Here is an 11590-nt window from a genome sequence, read left to right as displayed (position 1 = left end):
CGCACCTCAAAAATTCATTAGAAAAGATTTGTTTGGATGCTCAAAAACCAAGGATTCGAAATAGTGCATATTGTAATGCTTTTTCGGACCGTCAATTTTCAATATTTTTCAAATGTTCATAGATCTATTCAATCTAGACTATTTTTGAAGCTTTAAATCAATGTTATTAAATTTGCTTCGTTTTGGGCGAAGAGGCTGAAGCCTTCGGATTTTAGGCATAAACAGAAGAGAAGCGTAGCCTGGTGTTACCATCCAATCAGAGTCGTACCGCTTTAGGCTGCTTCAGTCAAATTCGGACCGCTTCGGGTTTGCTTTGGTCGGCTTTGGCCAGCAAAAAAATAGCTATATAAATGTCTTTTTTAATTTCAATTTTTTTTATTAATTTGTATATATTTTATATATAAATATTTAATTTATTTATATTAAATTAAAAAAAATTCGCAGTCTTTTCCCAAATCAGCCGAAGCACCAAATTGCTTCATTCTCATCAGACCGAAGAAGAATCTGAAGCGAATCTAACAACATTGTTTTAAACTTTATAATTAGATATAAAATATCACAATGTTTATCCTAGTCATTACGATTTTTAAAGTATCGTAATGTTTAGCCTGGTCATTACGGTACTTACTTAAAGAATCGTAATGTTTAGCTTGGTCATTACGGTACTTACTTAAAGTACCGTAATGTTTAGCCTGATCATTACGGTACTTACTTAAAGTACCGTAATGTTTAGCCTGGTCATTACGGTACTTACTTAAAGTACCGTAATGTTTAGCCTGGTCATTAAAGTATCGTAATGACTAGTCATTACGGTAATACGACTAATGTGAAGCTATTTTGATAAAAAAAAAATCAAAATTGAGAAAAAAAGGTGTGGACAAAATTTAGATTTATAAAAGTTGAATTTATTTTTCCAATTAGATAAAAATTAATATATATTTTTGATAATTTCCTTATTTTTAATAGTATTTGAAGGCGCGCCTTATTTTGATGGTTTAGGGCCTCGGCCTTATACAAACCACGCCCATTCCTCTTTTAAGGCGATGTTTTACCAGAGGGAGCAAGTGAATAAAATTCTCCCGCGGAGCATACACGTGCATTACATACATTTTTATGAGGAGTACATGGCATTTCGTTCCCCACGTGGCAACGATCTGTCATTGGTGCAATCCCAAAAGTCAACTTTTATCACTTCCAATTTCAAATCAATTCACCGACTTTTGTCCTCTCTCTCTCTCTCTCTCTCTGAGAAAGAAGAACGTGTCTTCTTTCAATCTCTCTACTCAAATTAGGGCTCCTCCTCCACCAAGATTAGGGTTTTCCTCCATGTGACACACCCCTGTTCTCCCAAGCTGCAGAACCCATGTCTCCTCTGTTGCCAATTTTGCAGAGATGGATTCTTTTTACGCTAATTTTGGTGGTTTTCAGTCGAGAATTAGGGCAAGCATTGAAGGTTCCTTTTAGGGTGAAGGATGTGTTGCCTGTGTTGCCTCGTCAAGTTTCATGGCCTGTGCTCAACACCCTACATAGTGCAGTTGATCTCTTGCCGTATTATGTTGGGTCTGTGACCCCTCAAGGTGAAAAGGTTGAGTGGAAAGGAGCCTGCTTTTATGGCAATGAAGCTCACCTGAAATTCACAGATAGTGAAAAGGATGAATTGGGTGGAGGGGTCATCTATGTGAAGGTTTTGTGCTCTGAATCTTTTTTTGTTTCTGGCTCAACTTTTCTCTTGTTTCGATTATATGCTTTTATGAATGACATCTTCTGTATTTTGGTTCAATTTTCAGGTTTCTTTGGATCATTTGTTTCAATTTTTTGGTTCAATTGTTTGGTTTTTTGTTAAATTGGTTGTGCTACTGTGGGTCAATTTCAATAGTTGTATCGGAAATTGGTCTATGCTCTTCTCCCCTCTTTTGGCTCGGCTATTCTCTTGTTTTTCCAATTGTTCGGTTGTTTGTTGGGTGGATGATGTCGCTTATTTTCCCTTTCAGTAGGTGTATTGGAATCTGGTTTAAGCTTTTTACGGTGACCATGATAGGGTGTTGTTTGGTTTCTCAAACATGTGGAACCTCGCATCATGCTTCTAGGGGAAAGGTGTGGAACTGCCATTAAATACATAATTATTAATTTTTGAAGTGTTTGACATTAAATACCTAATATTGGTGAAATAGTAGTCTAATCAGTAAATATATGTGGGTGGCTTGCCTTGCCATCCAAACATAGTCAATCCAGTAAATGGAATATAGGGTGCAATTAATTTGGACTTGTACTGTCTCTCTGTTAAGAAGACAAACCATGTGGAGCTCACAAACTTGCCTCGGTTATTAATCAGCACCATGAAGCATCTTCGTCCTGCATGTTGTTCATTGTGGATGTCATGGTGTCAATTGCAATATCTTACGATACAATGCCTCTATGATAGATGGGCAATTCCATCAGATTGCATGTATGTCCTTATCTTTGTCCTTGTTCCTAGAGATGTTGTTTGATCTCTTTATACTTTGACAGTGCTGTCGTGGGTAACATTTATCACCATGAGGTTATTGTGACTCTGAAATCAGGTGTTATGCTCCCCCAAAATTAAGGAATTAAAGATAAATTTGCTGGGACTTGGAGACGAAGAATGATAACTTATATTGAAAGAATAATTGAGGATAACATGGCCACTTTGAAGGGAACAGCTACCACCTTAGTGCTTTTCTCAATTTCAAAGCTCCTAATTCGAAAACCCTCTATTTAATTTCTTCTAACCTAAGGAACATAAATGTTTCAACATTCAATCTGTTTTTTAAACCTAAACCAACTCCAATATTATCAACTGCCATAGATTAATAACCAACTCAAAAAATGAATATTAAATAGGTCTCTAAATCAATAACGAGGTCTGTGACACACACACACACACACACTCTCATAGGTACTTTTGCCATGTGCCCCTCTAATGACCATCTTAGAGAAACTGCAAAAGTTTCTCCTCATTTTTTGAGAAGTAATGCCCTTATCCACGTGTTACAAAATGCTTTTGAATATAAATTTTTTGTTGATTTCCAAAGGCAATGCTCATAATACGCTATAAAGTCAGGGATGCAATTTGGCATTCAAAGATGTACCATAGATGGATGTATATGCAAAGCCTTTTGCATGAGCTTTTTATTGTCCATGGCAAATGATAGAAAATGCCCATACCCCAAATTATTTCTAACATTGAGTTGAGGTATTTATGTTTCTTGTAAAAGGTTGTGACTCATCCTAAGTTCACCATAAGAGGTTTGCAAGTTAAGAAATACTATATCTACTGTATGTGTTCGTTACATATGGGGATCTCCATAAGAGGAATGGAATATAAGAAATACCATATCTACTCTATGTGTTCATTACATATAGGGATCTGCATTCATTTATTTGAAATTCTTAGATTCCTATATTAAGTCTTAGTGTCATATAGTGTTCTATTGGAAGAATGGTCTTTTTGATAATAAACTGACGTTGGGGAAGTTTGGTTTTTCATAGACTAGTTATGTTGCTTGAGGCTCTGTTTTTTTTTTTTTTTTGCCGAATGAGTTCAATAATTCTGCTACAAATTATATAGAAAGTTTATTTATTTTGTGATGTCTTTTGAATAGTCCATGCTAATTCAAATTTCTATGCTCTTCTTAAACTTCCTTCTGTTTTGTTTTTTCTTACATCACAGACTGCTGAGGCTCACAGCTGGACCTGTATGGACCTTTATGTATTTGCAACACCCTACAGGGTCACATGGGACTACTATTTCACCGCCCGTGAGCATACACTGAAGATTGAGTCATGGGAAGAGTCTGCAGAGCTCGAATATGTTTGTTCCTGTTCCATATCTTCTCATTTATATTATTTGTTGTAATCCCATCCCATAATGGATGATGTTTCATCAGTCTTGATGTGACCAGGTTAAGCTGAATGGGATATCTGTATTCCTTATGCCATCAGGAATGCTGGGAACTCTTTTATCCATGATTGATGTCTTGCCGCTATTTTCAAACTCTGGCTGGGGCCAGAATGCGAATCTTGCGTTTCTAGAGAAACATATGGGCGCAACATTTAAAAAACGTCCAGAGCCTTGGATTGCAAGCATTCGTCTGGAGGATGTTCACTCTGGTGATTTTTTGGCAGTCTCAAAAATTCGAGGTCGTTGGGGTGGGTTTGAGACTCTAGAAAAGTGGGTCACAGGAGCATTTGCTGGCCATACTGCAGTTTGCTTAAAAGATGAGGAGGGCAATCTTTGGGTGGGTGAATCAGGGCATGAGAATGATAAGGTAAGATATTGATGACCTGGTCTCAGATGGTGAATTCTATCCTCCTTTTGTAAGTTGTGGTAGTTTCTAGCCCTTTATCTTGAAATCAACCTTATTTATCTTGAAATCAACCTTATTTATCTTGAAATCAACCTTACTTTTTTGCTGCTTCAATTTATATTGTTAGTATTATGCATCATAATTCATCTTTGCTCTCATATGATGAAGCTGCTCCGATTATTTCCGTTTTGCATCATGGTTCCAGTGGATTTTATTGCTTGACTTTGCTTATGCAGGGGGAGGAAATAATTGTCGTAATTCCATGGGATGAGTGGTGGCAATTGGCACTTAAAGATAGTTCAAATCCACAAATTGCTCTACTTCCTCTTCATCCTGACTTGCGTGCAAAGTTTAATGCTACTGCAGCCTGGGAATATGCTCGGAGCATGTTGGGAAAACCATATGGTTACCATAACATGATCTTTAGTTGGATTGACACTATAGCTGACAATTATCCTCCTCCTTTGGATGCTCACTTGGTAATGCATTTTATTTGTGGTAGTCGAATGGTTCTAAAAGTTCTATTCAGTATATGATTTTATGAGCTTCAGTAATTTCCTTTGGCTGATGGAAATGCCCATCATGGGATATGCTATATCATAGCAATGCTAGTACTATACTAGGGTTACTCCTAGTTTATAATTTGTTTATGTAGGCTAGTTTTATATTGTTGCTTGGTTCTGGGTTTTGTACTTACATGAAGCATTCTATGCACTGAACCGTGTTGTATGTATTTTCACCTACATGACTCATGTGACATTGATGGCTTTTGTCATTTTCTGTAAGTATTTTCTCATTTGTATCTTAGTATCGTTGAATGGACATGGCCTTGAATTTATGGAAAATAACTGTGGTTCAATCATATAGCCATGGGTTGGTCATAACAATTTGATAAGTTTGTGGAAATTCATGAAATATGAAAATTTGTTAAGAATCATATGGACAAAAGTAGTGAACTGGAGACATTCACCAAAAGAAGGTAGAAATTCATGAAATATGAAAATTTGTTGAGAATCACATATACAAAAGTAGTGACTGGAGACATTCACCAAAAGAAGGTAGTTGCATCTGGGTTATTTTTAGTAAATTTATTATTTATCTGCATTCATATATTTGAGAAATACAATGTAGCAACTGTAAGGACCTGTATGTCAAATCAGTAAATAATATGTAACAGTTATCAATCGGAGATATCTTTAGCTTATCTACGAAACAGAACCCAGTTGTTTCTGTGAGACTTGATGGTGTGTGGCTGCAACTGTTGGTCCTGAAGCCATATTCACCAGTAACATCTAAAGCTTGTATTCTTTCATGTAGTACAAACTTCCAGTGATATTGACTTGGAATCTCTTCTCTGCTCGTGCTTTTTGTGGCCCTGATCGTGAAGTTAGGTGGTCAGTCTGAATACCTACATATTAGCTATTTGGGAGATATTGAGGGCGGTCATACTAACATAGGGATTGTTATCTGCTTTGCCTTCTTAGGGGTCCTCTTTAGCTATACAGTTTGAAATCTCTCTTAAAACATTCTTATCTACTTTAACCAACAGAGAGCACTAACTGACTTGCAAACATTCTGAGGATGTGTACTGTCTTTATCACTTTGGATTTGAGATTAAATATCTGGAGACCGTGTTCTTGATTTTTTTGGTATATTCCCAGGAAGCTTAATTAACTAGAGATTACCTATCCCAGATATGAGTTTCAATAGTCTGTTTTGATCACTGACACCTAGTGCTTGATCCGGTGTTCTTGATTTTGTAATTGCATTGTTGCTCTACTATATGTTTCTGTGTTTATTATTTAATACATGCACACACACATATATATGTTTCTGTGATTTTGTAATTGCATTCTTGCTCTACTATATGTTTCTGTGTTTATTATTTAAAACACGCACACACACATATATAAACGATCAAGTAAGAAAGTTGGGACTGAAGATGAAATTATGGCTTAGTAAAATAATAGTGCGGACCATATAAGCATAGAATCCTAGTATATTTTCATACCTAATGCTTGGACAGTGTAGTTATGTACTCTGACAATGTTACTTTTATCTTCTGAATTTTGGCTATCAATTTTTTAAACAATTTGAATGTTATTTTTTAACTGGCACTGTATTTCCATCTTTGTAGTTATGGACCATGCTAGGTTACTGTTATATTTGTACCCTTATATTCCTAATGCCGATGGACTTGTTCTCAACTGCATGCGTATGTTCATTATGGTTTTCTGTGCTTTGGAATGGTCAGTCCAAGTAGACTACCACTTTCTTTCTATCTTTTTTTCTTATTTTTCCTTTTTTTTCAATTTTTTTAATAATTTGAAAAACATGGGTATACCTCTTTTTTTCAATAATTAGAAAATTTCCTGCACTTTATGATGATTTGGTATTGTCAGGTCATTTCTGTCATGTCAATGTGGACTAGATTGCAGCCGGCCTATGCTGCAAACATGTGGAATGAGGCTTTAAACAAGCGTCTAGAAACTGAGGTATGACTTTGTCTTAGACAATCATGAATCTATTCCTTTGTTTTGGGAATTGTAGAATGCCATTTTCTTTTAGCAAATCTGGTCAAGATGTTTACTTGTTTAAGTATTGGTTTTGTAAAGGATTATATTTTCAAGAGTGAAATTGTTTGCAGATGAGGTTAGTTTTGCAGGATGCTGCAATGATTTACTACTAGAATCTAATGATGCATTTATCACAACAGCATATCATATTTGTACGCCTGGTTCTCTGGATAGTGATAGATTCACTGATGGCCTACAAGGTTGCAGTTTCTGTCCTTAAAAGGCTCGTACTTATACATCAAAAGTGCGCAATATTCAAACCACTGCATACTCGCAAATTAAATATATGTAGGAAAGTAGGGGAAGCTGACTTATTGAGAGAAATGTAGATAGGAAAGGAAACTATGTAAGATTACATATGATAGCAATCTTAGAAATTGGCATCGCATAGTCAGTATCTACTGTTAAGGAAGTAGACCTTGCCCCTAGTTCTTAATTGGAGGCCAAGAACTCCATGCTCATCTTGCTTGGTTCGTAAAGATGATGTTATTTGAAATTTCTCGTGGTGAAAATTTTCATTACAATCAAGTCTGTCGACAACCATGGTAGAATATCTGTGATCTTACTCTGTTTTCACTTACATGCTTTTAACAAAGGAAAAAGTTTATATAGAGCCGAGGTTCTAAACAATCAAATTAGAGCCTATTTGAAGGTGAGCTTTACTTTGACTGTTTGGAGCCTCGGCTCTATACAAACCACACCCTTTAACAAAAGCATTTGCTTCAACTATTCTTGGACTAAACAAGTTTTGTAGTAGGGATAATTTGATGGAACAAAACCTTAAGAAATGACTCCTGATTGTGAAGATACCTTAAAGATCATTGTTTGGTAAAGGTTCTGAGACGCGCAACAACCTTAAAAAGCACAACCTGAAATTGATACAAGTGTTTATAAACGTGCCTCGGGCTTGGAACTGGGCATAGCCCAAGGCTGAGTCAGTGTGTAGTCTCAACAAGACTCGGCCGAGTCAGGAAAAGAGCCCGGGCAAAATTGGTTAGCCCTTCGACGATTAGCAAGTTGCATGCTCGATTCCAACCAAAAGGTAGGGGCGCTCTCCCCTGACCTTGACTCACCCACAAAAAAAAAATGAAAACAAGACTTGGCGGAGTCTATTAAAAGAATCACACAGAAACCTTGGGAAGCAGTGAGATTCTGCTGGTTCCCAAGGTTTCTCTGTATGTACCAGCACCCAGCTGGATCTGAGTAACTCGGGTTAGTCCAAGTTAAATTCCATAAGATTTAAGACATTGATAGATACCTTAAACTGCACTCCTGTTAAGGGTTTGCGACACACAGGCAGCATTCAATGAGCAAGTGGCATTATGTGAAAACTAATATCAATCACTAGAGCCTACTTCAAAACTATCAGATCCTGAAGAACCACTTTGAGGGGCCAGTTATCTCTTCTAAACTCTATTATTTGAAAAGTCATGAATCACAAACCATTAACTATCTTATTTACTAGTCATGAACAACAAACCGTTAAATGACAGATAGGCTATGGCATTCACCCTTTCTTTGTATTGAATAGTCTTTTCATTTGTTAGACTCTTCGACTCAGGCACCATTTGGATGGACTTATTTAATAATGAATGTAGCCCTTTTCCACCCATTTAGGACTTGTTAGGAGTGAAGAGCAGTGCAGCTGGTGACACTTCTATTCACGGTGGAGCACTTTTATAGCCCTGCTTATTAAGAAAATCCACCAAAACAACCTCAATTCAACATAAGAAACATGTTTTTGCATATTTCCAAGTAACTCCCTGCTCTAGTGAAATTGTTGGCTGTCCAGAGGGGCTTATATTTGCTACTGTGTATGTTTTTAGTATCTGTAATTAATTTGATTGTCCACACCTTTCAGGGTTTAGACTTACATGGAATTCTTTTGGAGACTGAAAAGCGTGGAATCTCCTTTGATCAATTGCTTACTATCCCCGAACAAGATGAATGGGTGTATAGTGACGGAAAGTCCACTACGTGTGTTGCCTTTATCCTTGAAATGTACAAAGAAGCAGGCATATTTGGTCCTGTTTCCAATTCAATTCAGGTCACAGAGTTTACTGTAAGTGCTGCATCTTACCACCATAGATTGCAAATATGCAGTTAATTCTTTCAACTTCTAAATGCTCTCTCTCTCTCTCTCTCTCTGTCTCTCTCTCTCTCTCTGTGTCTCAACTACCTGTTTGCCGATGCAGATTCGAGATGCATATATGCTTCGAATTTTTGAGAATAACAGCAGTCGCTTGCCAAGTTGGTGTAGTAACAGAGATACCAAACAACCTCCATTCTGTCAGATTCTAGGGGAGTATCACATGGAGTTTCCACGCTACAACACCGTTGAACTATATGGGCATATGAATGAGAACTGCCCTTCGTTGCCACCCAACTATGACAGACCAGTGGGATGTTGAAACCCAAGTATGGATTTTAGGGTCATCGGCTAATGGTTCAGGTTAGAAGTTAGTCATTTTGTGAAAGACTGTCTTTGTCTCTCTCCCCCCTCCCTCTCCTGTGTCTATAGAAATACGAGGCTAATATTTCTGAAAACTTTTTAAGTTAAAAGTTTATTTGCCCCCATTGTTTCCAAACAAGGGGCTGTTTGTAAATAGAATGCACATCTGCCATTATGGTTGCCAAACAGAATAGTAAAAGTGACAATTGTATGCATGTACTTTGTAACCTATGGCGGTAATTGCAAAATCGAACCGGTTTACCCAGACATGGGGTTGGGGGTTCGAACCGGACTAATCAGTCAAACAGATTTTTTTTTTTCTAAATGGGTTAAAAACCTTTAAAAAAAATTAAAAAAAGAAAAGAAAACCTTAGATTAAGTGTATAATATCTTATTATACACATTTATCTTACAAAAAAAATTGAAACAATTTTTTATAAATTAATATTTGAATACTATGGTCTTGTACATGATCCCAAGCAGGTCACATAAGTCTTTTTGTTGTCTAAGTTAGAATCTTTTTTGAAGATATTTTTGTCATGTAACATCTTCCAAAAATTAACAAAAATTAACAAGTCTTTTTGTTTCCTAGATTAGAATATTCTTTAAAATATTTTTATCATGTAACATCTTTTTTCAGGAATTAACATATTCATCCCAAAGATTGCATGAAAACTTTCTAGTTTCTTTTGTACAAAAATTGTTCACATTAGGGATAGAAGTTTATGCACTTTTTCGCAAATAATAAAAGTAGCCTGATGCTATTAAATCAAACAAAAACGTCAATTAATAACGTCAACTAATAAGAAAATGGGAAGGACCTGAGGATTATTAGTAACGTCAACTAATAAGAAAATGTGAAGGACCTGAGGATTATTGAGGCTAAGTAAATTTCAGAATCCAAGACAAAGATCAATTTTTTTTTTATAATAAAAAGGTTTGAAATTATGCCTCTTCCAATACTACTATAATCCCATTTCCATTACACGATTACAATCTCAATTTCATTATAATCCCATTTCCATTACACAATTACAATCTCAATTTCATTATTACAACAATTACAATTACAATCCCATTTCCATCATTATTACAACAATTACAATTACAATCCCATTTCCATTATTTCAAATATAATTATATCGTGATATCGTGCATTTTTAAAAAAAGAAGAATCGATTTTTTTGTCATATTCATCAAAAAACATATTGTTATTATAAAATCATAATTTTAACAAAAAATATAATTTTAGTAAGCAAAATACTTCCCATATTCATCATAAAAAATAATTTTATTAACTTAATTTTTTTTAAAAAAATTGGTTTCTCAAAAACCTCTAAAACGAGTAACATTTCAAGCAAAAACGACTCTCAATGTTCGGAAAATCGAACAAATCAATACAAAAGCTTTGTAAAGGCTTCAAACGCACCAAATCTAATAAAAAAATATTTGATATTTTTTATTTAATTTAAAAAATCGTAGAAAATTTAAACCTATGAAATTTTCATGATATCAAGCAAGAAATAGATTCATATTAAAAAAATAACTCAATTATAAATTAATGTACCTATTTTATATGACAAACGAAGCCTTGATGAATAAAATTCATAAATAAATTTGATAAAAAAGACCAGTAAATTGATCCAAAAGAAGATGAATTATGAGAGAGTTTGACTTGAACTATTGATTGGATCGTGCAGGTATATGAATTTATCTGCCACATTAAAATTCACAACCAAATGTGTCTTTGTCCAACCACCGCGTAAAGCAGCAAATTTTGAGGTCAAAATCAACCCCAAATATCTTGTTTTTTAAACAAATTAAAACATGGATATGGTAACCAATTCGATTATGATTCAAAATGCTCAACTTTCATCAATAATCGTTACCTATTAAAGATGAAATTAACGAAATGGCGGATCGAATTAGGGTTCTTCGAGTAGCTCGAACATAGGTTATTCAAGCAAATTTTTGGGTCAAAATCAACCCCCTATATCTTGTTTGATGAACTAATTGAAACAAGGATATGGTAATCAATTCGATTATGATTAAAAAATCTCAAATATAATAAATAATCATTACCAATTGAAGAAGAAATTGATGAAATGACAAAAATTTCAAAAGGTTAGAAAATCAGCCGCTTCAATCCCTAGGAACTATTGTTTTTTTATCTTTGATTCGAATTTTGTTGTTTATAGACAGTCAATAATGGTTTACAACACTAAAGCACCAAA

The 11590-nt window shown here is 35.2% G+C and overlaps 1 protein-coding gene across 2 annotated transcripts; it reads left to right on the top strand.

Moving 5' to 3' along the window:
- The first annotated feature begins 1247 nt into the window (after positions 1-1247).
- On the top strand, positions 1248-9571 carry LOC18446725 (zinc finger MYND domain protein). 2 transcript variants are annotated; one of them, XM_006856835.4, is made up of 7 exons: positions 1248-1684; positions 3692-3832; positions 3924-4289; positions 4565-4807; positions 6731-6823; positions 8766-8966; positions 9100-9571. In XM_006856835.4, exons 1-7 carry the CDS (start codon positions 1364-1366, stop codon positions 9313-9315), a joined length of 1581 nt encoding a protein of 526 aa, XP_006856897.1. In that variant the 5' UTR covers positions 1248-1363; the 3' UTR covers positions 9316-9571. The 2 variants fall into 2 exon arrangements, with proteins under 2 accessions (XP_006856897.1, XP_088704893.1); XM_088848767.1 differs by lacking the exon at positions 1248-1684 and having other exon boundaries at positions 3783-3832; positions 3909-4289.
- The last annotated feature ends 2019 nt before the right edge of the window (positions 9572-11590 follow it).

Source organism: Amborella trichopoda, chromosome 10, assembly GCF_054954075.1.
Source record: "Amborella trichopoda isolate Santa Cruz 75 chromosome 10, AtrichopodaSantaCruz75HAP2 v2.0, whole genome shotgun sequence".
Taxonomy (NCBI): Eukaryota; Viridiplantae; Streptophyta; class Magnoliopsida; order Amborellales; family Amborellaceae; genus Amborella; species Amborella trichopoda.
Note: the sequence above shows the minus strand (reverse complement) of the source record. Positions and strands in the feature narration are given on the sequence as shown.